Source organism: Nerophis lumbriciformis, linkage group LG37 (genome assembly GCF_033978685.3).
Source record: "Nerophis lumbriciformis linkage group LG37, RoL_Nlum_v2.1, whole genome shotgun sequence".
In the NCBI taxonomy this organism is placed as follows: Eukaryota; Metazoa; Chordata; class Actinopteri; order Syngnathiformes; family Syngnathidae; genus Nerophis; species Nerophis lumbriciformis.
Window position 1 is genome coordinate 13,667,501 of NC_084584.2, and position 20,000 is coordinate 13,687,500.

General features: G+C 32.9%; 2 protein-coding genes across 10 annotated transcripts in view; both read right to left on the minus strand.

The window, feature by feature from the left end:
- runx1t1 (RUNX1 partner transcriptional co-repressor 1) overlaps positions 1–20,000 on the minus strand; it is a 362,940-nt gene that overhangs the window by 227,745 nt on the left and 115,195 nt on the right. The window lies entirely within an intron of this gene.
- triqk (triple QxxK/R motif containing) overlaps positions 3,795–20,000 on the minus strand; it is a 131,442-nt gene continuing 115,236 nt past the window's right edge. For 2 of the 3 annotated variants that reach the window (XM_061930768.1, XM_061930769.1), the window contains exon 4: positions 3,795–4,436. In XM_061930768.1, the coding sequence (XP_061786752.1) occupies positions 4,335–4,436 (102 nt within the window). In that variant the 3' untranslated portion in view covers positions 3,795–4,334. The remainder of the gene's footprint in view (positions 4,437–20,000) is intronic. The other variant, XM_061930767.2, reaches the window with a different exon arrangement.

Sequence of the window (20,000 nt, forward strand, 5' to 3'; positions counted from 1 at the left end):
TTTTGGATTTTCATTTGTTGCCACTTCAAATCATCAAAATTAAATGAAATAAACATTTGAATGCATCAGTCTGTGTGCAATGAATAAATATAATGTACAAGTTACACCTTTTGAATGCAATTACTGAAATAAATCAAGTTTTTCAAAATATTCTAATTTACTGGCTTTTACCTGTATATATACATACATACATATATATATATATATATATATATATATATATATATATATATATGTGTGTGTATATATATATATATGCATATATATATATATATATATATATATATATATGTGTGTATACATATATATATATATATATATATATATATATATATATACATACACACACACACACACGTATATATATATATATATATATATATATACATATACACACGTATATATATATATATATATATATATATACACACATATGAACAACATAGCTATGTTGACGTTTTGCTTATGTTAAACCAATTATGTCGATGACTCATTTATGTCGACAACTTTTTGCTTATGCTAACAAACCGTTTATGTCGACGACCTGCTTTTGTTGACAACATTTTTATGGCGACAACTTGTTTGTCCATGAGTTGTTTATGTCGACAACTTGTTTGTCAACAACCTGTTTGTTGGTGCTTGTTCGTATCAAAGACATGTTTATGTCGACAACTTGTTTATGTCCACAAATTATGTTGACTACCCCTTTATGTTGACGACCAAATAATGTTAACTTGTTTACGTCGACAACTTTTTTATGTAGACAACCTGTTTGTCCATTAACCGTTTATTCTAACGACCCGTTTATCTCGATAATTTGTCGACGATCTGTTTGTCAACAACTTGTTTACGTCGACAACCCGTTTGTCAATGACCTGTTTGTCGGTGCTTGTTCATAACATGTTTATGTCGACAACTGGTTTATGTCTGCACACCACTTATGTCGACAACTTGTTTATGTCGACAACCCGTTTGTCGAAAACTTGTTAACTTGTTTAGGTCGACGTCCTATTGCTGTCAATGACTTGTTTATGTCGACAACTTGGTTATGTCAAACCATTTATGTCGACAACCTGTTTATTTTGACAACTTGTTGATGTCGACAACCTGTTTATGTCAACAACCCGTTTGTCAATTACCTGTTTGTCGGTGCTTGTTCATAACATGTTTATGTCGACAAATGTAATTAAAAACATTTGTACGCACGCAAAACAATTAAAATATTTTAGCATATCAATATGTGGAATTAAATTAATGTCGACAACCTGTTTATGTCAACAACCCGTTTGTCGAAAACTTGTTAACTTGTTTAGGCCGACGTCCTATTTATGTCAATGACTTGTTTATGTCGACAACTTGGTTATGTCAAACCATTTATGTCGACAACCTGTTTATTTTGACAACTTGTTGATGTCGACAACCTGTTTATGTCAACAACCCGTTTCTCAATTACCTGTTTGTCGGTGCTTGTTCATAACATGTTTATGTCGACAAATGTAATTAAAAACATTTGTACGCACGCAAAACAATTAAAAACCTTTAGCATATCAATATGTGGAATTAAATTAATGTCGACAACCTGTTTATGTCAACAACCCGTTTGTCGAAAACTTGTTAACGTCGACGTCCTATTTATGTCAATGACTTGTTTATGTCGACAACTTGGTTATGTCAAACCATTTATGTCGACGACCTGTTTATTTTGACAACTTGTTAATGTCGACAACCTGTTTAGGTCAACCCGTTTGTCAAATACCTGTTTGTCTGTGCTTGTTCATAACATGTTTATGTCGACAAATATAATGAAAAACATTTGTACGCACGCACAACGCTTAAAACCTTTAGCATGTCAGTATGTGGAATTAAATTAATGTCGATAACCTGTTTATGTCGACAACCTATTTGTCAACTACCTGTTTGTCGGTGCTTGTTCATAACATGTTTATGTCGACAAATGTAATTAAAAACATTTGTACGCACGCACAACCCTTAAAACCTTTAGCATATCAGTATGTGGAATTAAATTAATGTCGACAACCTGTTTATGTCGACAACCCGTGTGTCAATTACCTGTTTGTCGGTGCTTGTTCATAACATGTTTATGTCGACAACTTGTTTATGTCTGCACACCATTTATGTCCACTACCCCTTTATGACGACGACCCATTTATGTTGACAAATTGTTTGTCGAAAACGTGTAAACGACTTGTTGAGGTCGACGTCCTATTTATGTCAATGACTTGTTTATGTCGACAACTTGGTTATGTCAAACCATTTATGTCGACGACCTGTTTATTTTGACAACTTTTTAATGTCGACAACCTGTTTATGTCAACAACCCGTTTGTCAATTACCTGTTTGTCGGTGCTTGTTCATAACATGTTTATGTCGACAACTTGTTTATGTCTGCAAACCATTTATGTCGACTACCCCTTTATGACGATGGCCCATTTATGTTGACAACTTGTTTATGTCGACAACGCGTTTGTCGAAAACGTGTAAACGACTTGTTGAGGCCGACGTCCTATTTATGTCAATGACTTGTTTATGTCAACAACTTGTTTATGTCAAACGATTTATGTCGACGACCTGTTTATGTTGACAATTTCTTTATGTCTACACACCATTTATGTCGACTACCCCATTAAATCAACGACCCATTAATGTTGACACAGTGTTTATGTCGACAACTTGTTTCTTTTTATATTTAGCGTTTATGTTGACAACTTTATATACTGTAAATATACACATGTATATATCAACAACATAGTTAGGTTGACAACTTGCTTATGTTAAACCATTTATGTCAACAACCTGTTTGTCCATGACTTGTTTATGTTGACAACCTGTTTGTTGACGATATATATATATATATATATATATATATATATATATATATATATAAACATATATATATATATAAACACGGTTATGTTGACAACTTGCTTATGTTAAACCATTAATGTCGACAACTAGTTTATGTCGACGACTTGTTTATGATGACAACCTGTTTATGTCAACAACCTGTTTGTCAATGACCTGTTTGTCGGTGCTTGTTCATAAGATGTTTATGTCGACAACTTGTTTATGTTTGCACACCATTTATGTCGACTACCCCTTTATGACGACAACCCATTTATGTTGACAACTTGTTTATGACGACAACCCATTTATGTTAACTTGTTTATGCCGACAACCCGTTTTTTGAAAACGTGTTAACGACTTGTTTAGATTAACGTCCTATTTATGTCAATGACTTGTTTATGTCGACATCTTGCTTATGTCAACAAACCATTTATGTTGTCAACCCATTTGTCCAGGACTTGTTTATGTTGATATATATATATAAAAACATGATTATGTTGACAACTTGCTTATGTTAAACCATTTATGTCGACAACTCGTTTATGTCGACGATTTGTTTATGACGACAACCAGTTTATGTCAATGACCGGTTTGTCGGTGCTTGTTCATAACAAGATGTCTATGTCGACAACTTGTTTATGTTTGCACACCATTTATGTCGACTACCCCTTTATGACGACAACCCATTTATGTTGACAACTTGTTTATGACGACAACCCATTTATGTTGACAACTTGTTTATGTCGACAACCCGTTTTTTGAAAACGTGTTAACGACTTGTTTGGATTAACGTCCTATTTATGTCAATGACTTGTTTATGTCGACATCTTGCTTAATGTCAACAAACCATTTATGTTGTCAACTCATTTGTCCATGACTTGTTTATGTTGATGATATATGATATATATATGATATATATATATATATATATATATATATATACATAAACATGGTCATGTTGACAACTTACTCATGTTAAACCATTTATGTCGACAACTCGTTTATGTCGACAACCTGTTTGTCTATGACGACAACATGTTTATGTCAACAACCTGTTTGTCAGCGTTTGTTCACAAGGACATGTTTATGTCAACAACTTGTTTACAGCAACACACCATTTATGTTAACTACCCCCTTTAAGTCAACGACCCAATACTGTTGACAACTTGTTTATGTCGACAACCTGTTTATGATGACTTGTATACCTTTTTCTCCTGGTCCGTATTATAGATAGGTCATAAAAAATACCAACAATTATCGATACCGACCGATATGATACAAAACACTGATATCATGATTCCGATTTCATCCATATTGCCCAGCCCTATAGTGGCTCTGACAAAAGTAATATTAAAAAAAAAAAGCAAAAAAAAAAAAAAGCAAATGTCCACTAGAGAGGACGCTGGTTGTCAGGAAAATAGAAAAGGTGTGCGTGAATGAAGAAAGAACAATGTACAGTACGTACAGTGTCAGTCCATATCCATGTTAATCTCGTTGCTCAGGTTGAGGTAGAAAAAGGCGTAGACGCAGACGACAAAGAACGCGATCGCCACGAGGACCAGGAAGCCATCCTGGGGAGATAAACATGTGTGGACAATGTGGAGGAGTTACAACTTTAAATAGCACTTTAGCATAGCAACATGCTAACACTGCGGAAATGACATTTAACTAATGCATGCGTGAGAACGTGTACACGTTTAAAAAAAAAAAGTCAACACATGCAACAATAACAGCGGGAAGAAGACAAATTGAAAGAGACGGGGCCACTTTTGAGACAAAAACAGCTGAAATGCTCGCTTTTCATGTTTGTGACATCAAAAAAAGGAAACACCTACTTACAAGGCTTCGCTACACATATTTAAATGCAGCTCTTCCAACCATCTCACTTACAGACTTAGGAGTTGTAAGTTTGATCATGTAAAAATTTTTCCCAGCAAATATGCCAACCTAGCATTGATGTTGAAATGTATGTTGACATGCAGCTCACATACCTATGCTAATGTTGCTAACCTAGCATCGTGTTAAAATGTGGTGTTAGCCTGTAACTCACATAGCTATGCTAGTGTTGATAACTTAGCATCTGGTAAAAATTTAATTATAGCAAGTAGCTCACATAGATATGCTAGTGTTGATAACTTAGCATGCTATTAAAATGTAATGTTAGCGTGTAGCTCACATAACTATGCTAATTTTGCCAACCGAGCATATGGTAAAATGTGATGTTTGCATGTAGCTCATATAGCTATGCTAGTGTTGATAACTTAGCATCTGGTAAAATGTAATTATAGCAAGTAGCTCACATAGCTATGCTAATGTTGATAACTTAGCATGCTATTAAAATGTAATGTTAGCATGTAGCTCACATACCTATGCCAATGTTGCTAACCTAGCATAATGTTAAAATGTGATGTTAGCATGTAGCTCACATAGCTAGGCTAGTGTTACCAACTTGGCAATATGTTGAAATATAATTTCAGCATGTAGCTCACATAACTATGCTAATGTTGCTAACCTAGCATATGGTAAAATATGATGTTTGCATTTAGCTCACATAGCTAGGCTAGTGATGATAACTTAGCATCTGGTAACATTTAATTATAGCAAGTAGCTCACATAGCTATGCTAGTGTTGATAACTTAGCATGCTATTAAAATGTAATGTTAGCATGTAGCTCACATACCTATGCTAATGTTGCTAACCTAGCATAATGGTAAAATGTGGTGTTAGCTGGTAACTCACATAGCTATGCCAGTGTTGCTAACTTGGCAAGATATTAAAATGTAATGTTAGCATGTAGCTCACAAACCTATGCTAATGTTGCTAACCTAGCATAATGTTAAAATGTGGTGTTAGCTGGTAGCTCAGATAGCTATGCTAGTGTTGCTAACTTGGCAAGATATTGAAATGTAATGTTAGCATGTAGCTCACAACTATGCTAATGTTGCTAACCTAGCATATGGTAAAATGTGATGTTTGCATTTAGCTCACATAGCTAGGCTAGTGTTGATAACTTAGCATCTGGTAACATTTAATTATATCAAGTAGCTCACATAGCTATGCTAGTGTTGATAACTTAGCATGCTATTAAAATGTAATGTTATCATGTAGCTCACATACCTATGCTAATGTTGCTAACCTAGCAAAAATGTTAAAATGTGATGTTAGCATGTAGCTCACATAGCTAGGCTAGTGTTGCCAACCTGGTAAGATGTTGAAATGTAATGTTAGCATGTAGCTCACATACCTATGTTAATGTTGCTAACCTAGCATAATGTTAAAATGTGGTGTTAGCTGGTAACTCACATAGCTATGCTAGTGTTGCCGACTTGGCAAGATATTGAAATGTAATGTTAGCATGTAGCTCACATAACTCTGCTAATGTTGCTAACCTAGCATATGGTAAAATATGATGTTTGCATTTAGCTCACATAGCTAGGCTAGTGTTGATAACTTAGCATCTGGTAACATTTAATTATAGCAAGTAGCTCACATAGCTATGCTAGTGTTGATAACTTAGCATGCTATTAAAATGTAATGTTATCATGTAGCTCACATACCTATGCTAATGTTGCTAACCTAGCAAAAATGTTAAAATGTGATGTTAGTATGTAGCTCACATAGCTAGGCTAGTGTTGCCAACCTGGTTAGATGTTGAAATGTAATGTTAGCATGTAGCTCACATACCTATGTTAATGTTGCTAACCTAGCATAATGTTAAAATGTGGTGTTAGCTGGTAACTCACATAGCTATGCTAGTGTTGCCGACTTGGCAAGATATTGAAATGTAATGTTAGCATGTAGCTCACATAACTATGCTAATGTTGCTAACCTAGCATATGGTAAAATGTGATGTTTGCATTTAGCTCACATAGCTATGCTAGTGATGATAACTTAGCATCTGGTAAAATGTAATTATAGCAAGTAGCTCACATAGCTATGCTAGTGTTGATAACTTAGCATGCTATTAAAATGTAATTTTAGCATGTAGCTCACATATCTATGCTAATGTTGCTAACCTAGCATATGGTAAAATGTGATGTTTGCATGTAGCTCATATAGCTATGCCAGTGTTGATAACTTAGCATCTGTTAACATTTTATCACAGCAAGTAGCTCACATAGCTATGCTAGTGTTGATAACTTAGCATGCTATTAAAATTTAATGTTAGCATGTAGCTCACATAGCTATGCTAATGTTGCTAACTTAGCATGCTTTTAAAATGTAATGTTAGCATGTAGCTCACTTAGCTATGCTAGTGTTGATAAATTAGCACAATGTTAAAAACATAATGTTAGCAACACTAGCATAGTTATGTGAGCTAAATGCTAATGTTTGCATCCTCCAGTCCATTTCTTAATGCTATGTTGATGTTTATGATACAAGACTTTATTATGGTTATGATACATACGTGAACAGAACAGTTGAAGAAGAAACTTTCCTTCAAGAGTAATGGCCTATTTTGGATTTTCTATTGCTTAATTGTCCCTTTCAAAATAAAGGAGTGGCAGTCGACTTGAGAGAGATTGTTAGAGTGCTCGTTCATTAAGCAAACAATCTTCATCAGCTGCAGTTTCACGAGGACCACTTTGACTCTCTGGCTTTGTTTGTCATCTGGCGGGCGAAGTCATTAGCCAGGAAACTTAGTCATCAGCGCAGGAGAGTGTGCGGCTTGAAAAGAGAGCGGCTGATTGGTGCTTACTCAACAACAACAAAAATGATTGAAATGTAGTAAAATGGACAACAACAACAAAAGTACTTTAAAGTATTGCTGCTCCACTTGACCAATTATCTTCAATCAATTCTTTCACACTTTTTAAAGTGGGCGGCCATCTGCCTCAACTAAAATGTTTGAGTATGTTTTGTTATTTAACAGTAGTAAATTATTTTTACTCTTTTACATATGCTTAAAAACTGTCATGTTTTGTAATTTACCAGTCTTAAATTATTTTTACACTTGTAAATATGCTTAGAAACGGTCATGTCTGTTATTTAACAGTAGTTAACTTATTTTTACACTTGCAAATATGCTTAAAAACAGTATGTTTTGTTATTTAACAGTAGTAAATTATTTTTACACTTTTACATATGCTTAAAAACGGTCATGTTTTGTAATTTACCAGTCGTAAATTATTTTTACACTTGTAAATATGCTTATAAATGGTCATGTCTGTTATTCAACAGTAGTTAACTTTTTTTTACGCTTGTAAATTTGCTTAAAACGGTCATGTTTTGGTTTTTAAAAGGAGGTAACTTATTTTTACACTTGTAAATATGCTTAAAAACTGTCCTGTTTTTGGTATTTAACAGTAGTAAATTATTTTTACACTTAAATATGGCTAAAATCTGTCATGTTTTATGATTTACCAGTAGTTAACTTATTTTTACACTTATAAACATGCTTAAAAACGGTCAAGTTTGGTTATTTACCAGTTGTAAAAAAAAAAGTCCTCTTGTAAATATGCTTAAAACGGTCATGTTTTGGTTTTTAAAAGGAGGTAACTTATTTTTACACTTGTAAATGTGCTTAAAAACTATCCTGTTTTGGTATTTAACAGTAATAAATTATTTTTACACTTTTACATATGCTGAAAAAATGCCATGTTTTGTTATTTACCAGTCGTAAATAATTTTTCCGCTTGTAAATATGCTTACAAACATTCATGTCTGTTATTTGACAGTAGTTAACTTATTTTTACGCTTGTAAATTTGCTTGAAACGGTCATGTTATGGTTTTTAAAAGGAGGTAACTTATTTTTACACTTGCAAATATGCTTATAAACGGTCATGTCTGTTATTTAACAGTAGTTAACTTATTTTTACGCTTGTAAATTTGCTTAAAACGGTCATGTTTTGGTTTTTAAAAGGAGGTAACTTATTTTTACACTTGTAAATATGCTTAAAAAGTGTCCTGTTTTTGGTATTTAACAGTAGTAAATTATTTTTACACTTTTAAATATGGCTAAAATCTGTCATGTTTTATGATTTACCAGTAGTTAACTTATTTTTACACTTATAAACATGCTTAAAAACTGTCATGTTTTGTTATTTACCAGTCGTAAATTATTTTTCCAATTGTAAATATGCTTATAAACGGTCATGTTTGTTATTTAACAGTAGCCAACTTATTTTTACACTTGCAAATATGCTTAAAAACTGTCCTGTTTTGTTATTTAACAGTAGTAAATTATTTTTACACTTTTACATATGCTTAAAAACGGTCATGTTTTGTAATTTACCAGTAGAAAACTAGTTTTACACTTAAACATATGCTTAAAACGATCATGTTATGTTATTTAACAGTAGTACAGTTTTACACTTGCAAATATGCTTAAAAACTGTCCTGTATTGTTATTTAACAGTAGTAAATGTTTACACTTTTAAATATGGTTAAAATCTGTCATGTATTATGATTTACCAGTAGTTAACTTATTTTTTAACTTATAAACATGCTTAAAAACTGTCAAGTTTGGTTATTTACCAGTCGCAAAAAAAATGTCCACTTGTAAATATGCTAATAAACGGTCATGTTTGTTATTTAACAGTAGTTAACTTATTTTTACACTTGTAAATATGCTTAAAAACTGTCCTGTTTTATTATTTAAAAGTAGTAAATTATTTTTACACTTTTAAATATGGTTAAAATCTGTCATGTTTTATGATTTACCAGTAGTTAACTTATTTTTACACTTATAAACACGCTTAAAAACTGTCAAGTTTGGTTATTTACCAGTCGTAAAAAAAAATGTCCACTTGCAAATATGCTTATAAACAGTAATGTTTGTTATTTAACAGTAGTTAACTTAGTTTTACACTTGCAAATATGCTTAAAAACTGTCCTGTTTTGTTATTTAACAGTAGTAACTTATTTTTTACACTTTTACATATGCTTAAAAACTGTCATATTTTGTAATTTACCAGTAGAAAACTAGTTTTACACTTAAGTATACGCTTAAAACGATAATGTATTATTTAACAGTAGCACATGCTTACACTTCCAAATATGCTTAAAAACTGTCCTGTTTTGGTATTTAACAGTAGTAAATTATTTTTACACTTTTAAATATGGTTAAAATTTGTCATGTTTTATGATTTTCCAGTAGTTAACTTATTTTTACACTTATAAACATGCTTAAAAACTGTCAAGTTTGGTTATTTACCAGTCGTAAATTATTTTTCCACTTGTAAATATGCTTAGAAAACTGTTGTGTTTTGTTATTTACCGTCATAAATAATTTTTATACTTATAAATATGCTTGAAAACTGTCCTGTTTTATTACTTAGCAGTAGGAAACTATTTTTACACCTACAAATATGCTTAAAAACGGTCATGTTTTGTTATTTAACAGTTCTAACTTATTTTTACACCTATAAATATGCTTAAAAACAGTCATGTTTTGTTATTTAACAGTACTTAGCTTATTTTTACGCTTGTAAATATGCTTAAAACGGTCAAGTTTTGTTATTTAACAGTTGTAATTTATTTTTGCACTTGTAAATATGTTAAGAAATGGTAATTGTTTGTTATTCAACAGTAGTTAACTTATTTTCACACTTATAAATATGCTTAAAAACTGACCTGTTTTATTATTTAACAGTAGTTGACTTATTTTTACAACTATAAATATGGTTAAAAATGGTCATGTTTTGCTGTTTAACAGTAGTCATCTTATTTCTACACTTGTAAATATGCTTACAAACGGTCATGTTTTGGTTTTTAAGAGTAGTAAATAGTTGTTATACTTGTAAATATGCTTAAAAACGGTCATGTTTTGTTATTTAACAGTAGTTAACTTATTTCTACACTTGTAAATACACTTAACATCTGTCATGTTTTGTTATTTATCAATAGTAAATTATTTTTACACTTATAAATACACTTAACATCTGTCATGTTTTGTTATTTAACAATAGTAAAAAAAAACTTCAATTATAAATACACTTAACATCTATCATGTTTTGTTATTTAACAGTAGTTAACTTATTTCTACACTTGTAAATATGCTTAAAACAGTCATGTTTTGTTATTTAACAGTAGTAAATTATTTGTACACTTGTAAATATGCTTAAAAATTGTCATATTTTGGTTGTTAACAGTAGTTAACTTATTTTTACACTTATAAACTTAAAATCTGTCATGTTTTGTTATTTAACAGTAGTAAACTTATTTCTACACTTGTAAATATGCTTAAAAACAGTCATGTTTTGTTATTTAACAGTAGTAAATTATTTGTACACTTGTAAATATGCTTAAAAATGGTCATGTGCTGGTTGTTAACAGTAATTAAATTATTTTTACACTTATAAATACACCTAGCATCTGTCATGTGTTGTTATTTAACAGTAGCAAATTATTTTTACACTTGTAAATATGCTTAAAAATTATCATATTTTGGTTGTTAACAGTCATTAACTTATTTTTACACTTATAAATACACTTAACATCTGTCATGTTTTGTGTTTTAACAGTAGTTAACTTATTTTTACACTTGTAAATATGCCTAAAAACAGTCATGTTTTGGTTTTTAACAGCAGTAAACTATTTTTACACTTGTAAATATGCTTAAGAATTGTCATGTGTTGGTTGTTAACAGTAATTAACTTATTTTTACACTTATAAATACACTTAACATCTGTCATGTTTTGTTATTTAACAGTAGTTAACTTATTTCTGCACTTATAAATATGCTTAAAAACAGTCATGTTTTGTTATTTAACAGTAGTAAATTATTTGTACACTTGTAAATATGCTTAAAAATGGTCATGTGTTGGTTGTTAACAGTAATTAACTTATTTTTACACTTATAAATACACCTAGCATCTGTCACGTGTTGTTATTTAACAGTAGTAAATTATTTTTACACTTGTAAATATGCTTAAAAATTATCATATTTTGGTTGTTAACAGTCATTAACTTATTTTTACACTTATAAATACACTTAACATCTGTCATGTTTTGTGTTTTAACAGTAGTTAACTTATTTTTACACTTGTAAATATGCCTAAAAACAGTCATGTTTTGGTTTTTAACAGTAGTAAATTATTTTTACACTTGTAAAATGCTTAAAAATTGTCATATTTTGGTTGTTAACAGTAGTTAACTTATTTTTACACTTATAAATACACTTAACATCTGTCATGTTTTGTTATTTAACAGTAGTAAATTATTTGTACACTTGTGAATATGCTTAAAAATTGTCATATTTTGGTTGTTAACAGTAATTAACTTATTTGTACACTTATAAATACACCTAGCATCTGTCATGTGTTATTTAACAGTAGTTAACTTATTTTTACACTTGTAAATATGCTTAACAGTCATGTTTTGTTATTTAACAGTAGTAAATTATTTTTACACTTGCAAAATGCTTAAAAATTGTCATATTTTGGTTGTTAACAGTAGTTAATTTATTTTTACACTTATAAATACACTTAACATCTGTCATGTTTTGTTATTTAACAGTAGTTAACTTATTTTTACACTTGTAAATATGCTTAAAAACAGTCATGTTTTGGTTTTTAACAGTAGTAAACAATTTTTACACTTGTAAATATGATTAAAAATGGTCATGTGTTAGTTAACAGTAATTAACTTATTTTTACACTTATGAATACACCTAGCATCTGTCATGTTTTGTTATTTAACAGTAGGTAACTTACACTTGTAAACATGCTTAAAAACAGTCATGTTTTGGTTTTTAACAGTAGTAAATTATTTTTACACTTGTAAATATGCTTAAAAATGGTCATGTGTTGGTTGTTAACCGTAATTAACTTATTTTTACACTTATAAATACACCTAGCATCTGTCATGTTTTGTTATTCAACAGTAGTAAATTATTTTTACACTAGTAAATATGCTTAAAACGGTCATGTTTTGTTATTAAACAGTTGTAACTTCTGCGTTATGTACTACCTTTTATCATGGACTACTCTATCAGTGTGTACTAATGTTACAAATAGAAACTAGTAAAGTACTCAGGGATGCAGACTTTCGTCAGGCCCGATCTACCAAGAGTTAAAAATGAATAAATAAATAAAAAGTAGGCATCAGCCCCAAAATGTAATCACTTGTTTTAACATGTAATATAAGTTTAATCAAAATGTGAACACAATTTTTTTTTTAGCTACTTATTTAAAAGAAAGAGTGAAGCGCCTTGTCAGCCATTCACTGTCTTGGTGTCTGCGGGTGGAGGCGGGACCGCTAGCTCGTAAAGTAAACATGTAGTAGAAAGTGTATTTATGGGTACATCTTGCAGTACAAAGCTTTGCAGAATAACAGTGATGTAATGATTCAATACAACTCCTCGTTAGTCTGAGCCGCTTTTATCTCCTTCCTCCAAACAGCCTCGCTTTCTTTAAAAAAACAACTTTCAACTTCAAAGATTTTAAAGTGTCTTTTTTTTCCTTGTGTCTGAGGGGGGAAAAACACTTTTTTGAGGGAAAACACTTCAACGCCTACGCTTGATTGAGATCATTGTTTTGGAGGAGGTCAGCCCACTGTGTGGGGGCACTGGGAGGGGGCTGAGGAGGGAGAAAGAGACAAAGGGAAAGAAAAAGGGTAAGAGAACAAGAAAAAAAATGAGAAAAAGAGAACAAGAACAAGAAAAAGAGATAAAGGAAAAAAGAATGAAAACAAGAGACAGAAAAAGAAAGAGATGAATAGAAAAAAAAGAAGAGGGAAAGAGACATCCTCCAGCTCTGTCACCATGGCGACGTGGAGGCTGAGCCCACGTGCTCTATTGTACATATATCATATTTTAGTGTTTGTTGGAATTTTACATTAAAAAACTGTTCAAAAAGTATTTGAGCACAAGTACATCTAATATTGCAAAAAATAATGTAATATTTCAAATAACATATTTCAAAAAGAACGTAATTTAAAAATGAACGTAAGAGTCTCGAATAAAACTTAATATTTAAAAAAAAGCTTAATATTTCAAAATGAACATAATATTTCAAATAAAACGTAATATTTTAAAAAAGCTTCATATTTCAAAATGATCACAATATTTCAGAAAGAACTAAATATTTTGAACACAACATAATATTTCAATAAGAATGTGATAGTTAAAAAATTAATATTTGAAATACAAGGTAATATTTCATAAACCATGTAATATTTAAAAAAACAACACGATATTTAAAAAAAAACATTTAAAAAAATAAATATTTCGAATATAACATAATACTTCAAATTGAACTTAATATTTTTTAAAAGAACGTCCATCCATCCATCCATCTTCTTCCGCTTATCCGAGATCGGGTCGCGGGGGCAGCAGCTTAACCAGGGAAACCCAGACTTCCCTCTCCCCAGCCACTTCGTCCAGCTCCTCCCGGGGGATCCCGAGGCGTTCCCAGGCCAGCCGACAGAGATAGTCTTCCCAGCGTGTCCTGGGTCTTCCCCGTGGCCTCCTACCGGTCGGACGTGCCCTAAACACCTTCCTAGGGAGGCGTTCGGGTGGCATCCTGACCAGATGCCCGAACCACCTCATCTGGCTCCTCTCGATGTGGAGGAGCAGTGGCTTTACTTTGAGCTCCTCCCGAATGACAGAGCTTCTCACCCTATCTCTAAGGGAGAGCCCCGCCACTCGGCGGAGGAAACTCATTTCGGCCGCTTGTACCCGTGATCTTGTCCTTTCGGTCATGAAAGAACGTAATATTTCAAAATTAACGTAATAGTTTCAATTAAAACTTAATACTTCAAAAAGCCTGATATTTCAAAAAGAACAAAATATTTTTTAAAAAGAAAGTCATATTTAAAAAAAAAAAATAAAAAAAAATAGTTTCAAATAAAACATATTTAAAAAAAAAAGCTTAATATTTAAAAAAATATCACATTTCAGAAAGAACAAAACATTTCAAATAGAACGTAATATTAAAAAAATAATGTAATATTTAAAAAATGAATGTGTGTGTGAAGATGATATTTCATAAAGGTAATATTTTAAAATCCCACAAAATTTCAATAGGAACATATTTCAAAATTAACCTAATATTTAATAAATTAATATTTCAAATAGGATGTAATATTTCATAATGTAATATTTTAAATTGAACGTAATATTTCAAAAACAACATGTTTCAAATAAAACACATTTAAAAAAGCTTAATATTTGAAAAATAAAATATTTAAAAAAGAACGTATTAGTTTCAAAATGAACGTAATAGTTTCAATTAAAACGTAATATTTCAAAAAGCCTGATATTTCAAAAAGAACAAAATATTTAAAAAAAAGAAAGTCATATTTAAAAAAAAATAAAATAAAAAATAGTTTCAAATAAAACATATTTTAAAAAAAAGCTTAATATTTAAAAAAATATCACATTTCAGAAAGAACAAAACATTTCAAATAGAACGTAATATTAAAAAAAAATTTAATATTTAAAAAATGAATGTGTGTGTGAAGATGATATTTCATAAAGGTAATATTTTAAAATCCCACAAAATTTCAATAGGAACATATTTCAAAATTAACCTAATATTTAATAAATTAATATTTCAAATAGGATGTAATATTTCATAAAGAATGTAATATTTTAAATTGAACGTAATATTTCAAAAACAACATGTTTCAAATAAAACACATTTAAAAAAGCTTAATATTTGAAAAATAAAATATTTAAAAAAGAACGTATTAGTTTCAAAATGAACGTAATAGTTTCAATTAAAACGTAATATTTCAAAAAGCCTGATATTTCAAAAAGAACAAAATATTTAAAAAAAAGAAAGTCATATTTAAAAAAAAAAAAAAAAATAGTTTCAAATAAAACATATTTAAAAAAAAAGCTTAATATTTAAAAAAATATCACATTTCAGAAAGAACAAAACATTTCAAATAGAACGTAATATTAAAAAAATAATGTAATATTTAAAAAATGAATGTGTGTGTGAAGATGATATTTCATAAAGGTAATATTTTAAAATCCCACAAAATTTCAATAGGAACATATTTCAAAATTAACCTAATATTTAATAAATTAATATTTCAAATAGGATGTAATATTTCATAAAGAATGTAATATTTTAAATTGAACGTAATATTTCAAAAACAACATGTTTCAAATAAAACACATTTAAAAAAGCTTAATATTTGAAAAATAAAATATTTAAAAAAGAACGTATTAGTTTCAAAATGAACGTAATAGTCTCAAATAAAACGTAATATTTAATACATACAGCAATGTTAATATTTGCTTACATGTCCCTTGGCAAGTTTCACTGCAATAAGGCACTTTTGGTAGCCATCCACAAACTTCTGCTTGAATTTTTGACCACTGCTCTTGACAAAATTGGTGCAGTTCAGCTACATTTGTTGGTTTTCTGACATGGACTTGTTTCTTCAGCATTGTCCACACGTTTAAGTCAGGACTTTGGGAAGGCCATTTTAAAACCTTCATTCTAGCCTGATTTACTTTCCTCCAGAAGGTCTTATCTTTGTCTATGTGATGTCAGATGAAACAAAAATTGAGCTGTTTGGCCACAATACCCAGCAATATGTTTGGAGGAGAAAAGGTGAGGCCTTTAATCCCAGGAACACCATGCCTACCGTCAAGCATGGTGGTGGTAGTATTATGCTCTGGGCCTGTTTTTCTGCCAATGGAACTGGTGCTTTACAGAGAGTAAATGGGACAATGAAAAAGGAGAATTACCTCCAAATTCTTCAGGACAACCTAAAATCATCAGCCCGGAGGTTGGGTCTTGGGCGCAGTTGGGTGTTCCAACAGGACAATGACCCCAAACACACGTCAAAAGTGGTAAAGGAATGGCTAAATCAGGCTAGAATTGAGGTTTTAGAATGGCCTTCACAAAGTCCTGACTTGTGGACAATGCTGAAGAAACAAGTCCATGTCAGAAAACCAACACATTTAGCTGAACTGCACCAATTTTGTCAAGAGCAGTGGTCAAAAATGCAAGCAGAAGCTTGTGGATGGCTAACAAAAGCGCCTTATTGCAGTGAAACTTGCCAAGAGACATGTAAGCAAATATTAACATTGCTGTATGTATACTTTTGACCCAGCAGATGTGGTCACATTTTCAGTAGACCCATAATAAATTCATAAAAGAACCAAACTTCATGAATGTTTTTTGTGACAAACGGGTATGTGCTCCAATCACTCTATCACAAAAAAATAAGAGTTGTAGAAATTATTGGAAACTCAAAAGACAGCCATGACATGATGTCCTTTACAAGTGTATGTAAACGTTTGACCACGACTGTAGATGTTTACAAGTTTAAAAAAAACAAAAAAACAGTAACATGCCTTATTTTGAAAATATTTATGACTGAGAACCTTTTGGGTCCCTGAGACCAAACTTGATTGGAGCCCTAAAGGTAAAAAAAACATCAATATTGTATTGGTTTTGAAAATGAAAAATATCGAAATGGCCCTCGCATGCTTTCATTTTTCAGTGTGTGGCCCTTAGTGGAAAAAAAAGTTTGGACACCCTCCTTTAAATGAATAAACCTGCCACGGGAGGTGTGGAACGTAACCCCCACATAACGCGGGGAACACTGTATGAGAAACATTGGTTCCTATGTGACAAAATCTACTACAGAAAAGGCTAATCAAAGATCCTCCACATAACAAGAGTGCTACTCTCTCCATCTCTCTCTGCGCTTCTCCGTGCCAACTTGTCCAGACGGCGCCGCTAGCAGCACAGCCGCCAGACAGGCTGCGCTGGCAGCTGCCAACTGCTCATGCCGCTACGTGGGCATGCTGATGCAACACACGAGAGCGCACCGAGAGGACGCCAAGACGGGGACGTGCGGGATCAGGAGCAAAGGGGACACCTTTGACCTTAGTCAGCTGCAGGTGGAGAGAAGATAGAGAAGATAACTTGTGCTTGTGTCCGCCTGAGATAGGTAGGTCGTGAGTTCAAACCCCGGCCGAGTCATACCAAAGACTATAAAAATGGGACCTATTACCTCCCTGCTTGGCACTCAGCATCAAGGGTTGGAATTGGGGGTTAAATCACCAAAAATTATTCCCGGGCGCGGCACCGCTGCTGCTCACTGCTCCCCTCACCTCCCAGGGGGTGAACAAGGGGATGGGTCAAATGCAGAGGACAAATTTCACCACACCTAGTGTGTGTGACAAACATTGGTACTTTAACTACTCTAATGGAAATGGAAGAAAGTAAGGACAGCTTTGTCACATGACCAACTTGAACAAACGCCAAGGGTGGATCTACAACAGACATCCACTGTAATGATACCAAGTAGAGGAGTGTATCTAGTCGAGACTACTATGACTACATTGATATTTTTTAGCATTAAAAAATATTTTATTTTTTTTAATTTGTATTATGTTTATAAACTTAGGAAATACGTCCCCGGACACATGAGGACTTTGAATATGACCAATGTACGGTATGATCCTGTAACTACTTGGTATCGGATTGATGCCCAAATTTGTGGTGTCATCCAAAACTAACTAACAACAGAAGAATAAGTGATGATTACATTTTATCAGAAGTGTAGATAGAACATGTTAAAAGAGAAAGGAAGCAGATAACAGTACCGTATTTTCCGCACTATAAGGCGCACCTAAAAACCACAAATTTTCTCAAAAGCTGACAGTGCGCCTTATAACCCGGTGCGCTTTATTACGATTCATTTTCATAAAGTTTCGATCTCGCAACTTCGGTAAACAGCCGCCATCTTTTTTCCCGGTAGAACAGGAAGCGCTTTTTCTTCTACGCAAGCAACCGCCAAGGAAAGCACCCGCCCCCATAGAACAGGAAGCGCTTCTTCTTCTACTGTAAGCAACCACCCGCACCCGGAAGAAGAAGAAAAAACGCGCGGATATCACCGTACGTTTCATTTCCTGTTTACATCTGTAAAGACCACAAAATGGCTCCTACTAAGCGACAAGGATCCGGTTCATAAAAACGGTTCATAAAAAGACGCAATCTCTCCATCCGCACACGGATTACTACCGTATTTCACAGCAACTGATATTCCTGTGAACCGCACTGTGGAACGGGAGCACGTACGGTGAATATTCGCACCACAGGGAATGAGAAGTCATCCTTCACTGTGGTTCTAGCTTGCCATGCTAACTTCCACCCATGGTGATATTCAAAAGGAAGACCTTGCCAAAAGAGACCTTTCCAGCCGGCGTCATCATAAAAGCTAACTCGAAGGGATGGATGGATGAAGAAAAGATGAGCGAGTGGTTAAGGGAAGTTTACGCGAAGAGGCCGGGTGGCTTTTTTCACACAGCTCCGAAGGCGAACACACCTTCACTAAGACGGGCAGACAGCGCCGGACGACATACGCCAACATTTGCCAGTGGATCGTAAATGCCTGGGCAGATATTTCGGTCACAACTGTGGTCCGAGCTTTCCGGAAGGCAGGATTCACAGAACTACTGGACAACAACAGCGACACTGACTCCGATGACTTCGACGAGACGGAACCGGCCATTTTGGATCCCACGCTTGCGCAACTTTTCAATTCGGACACCGAAGACGAAGAATTCGAAGGATTTACGAATGAAGAATAACTTCAGAAGGTGAGCGCTATGTTTATTTTGTGTGTTGTGACATTAACGTTCGAGCAACATTATGTTGCTATTGCTCTACACCATTTTGAATTTTACTATGTTTGTGATTGCACATTTGCGTACATTTTGGGACAGAGTTGTTAGAACGCTGGTTTTCAATATATTATTAAAGTTTGACTGAACTATCTGACTGTTTTTTTGACATTCCCTTTAGCGCAGCGTAGGCGCGGCTTATAATCCGGGGCGGCTTATTGGTGGACAAAGTTATGAAATATGTAATTCATTGAAGGTGCGGCTAATAATCCGGTGCGCCTTATAGTGCGGAAAATACGGTAAATGAACAAGTAGAAAATAATAATCCATTTTCTACCACTTGTCCTTAAAGGGGAACATTATCACCAGACCTATGTAAGCGTCAATATATACCTTGATGTTGCAGAAAAAAGACCATATATTTTTTTAACCGATTTCCGAACTCTAAATGGGTGAATTTTGGCGAATTAAACGCCTTTCTAGTATTCGCTCAACGTGACGTCACATCGGGAAGCAATCCGCCATTTTCTCAAACACCGAGTCGAATCAGCTCTGTTATTTTCCGTTTTTTCGACTGTTTTCCGTACCTTGGAG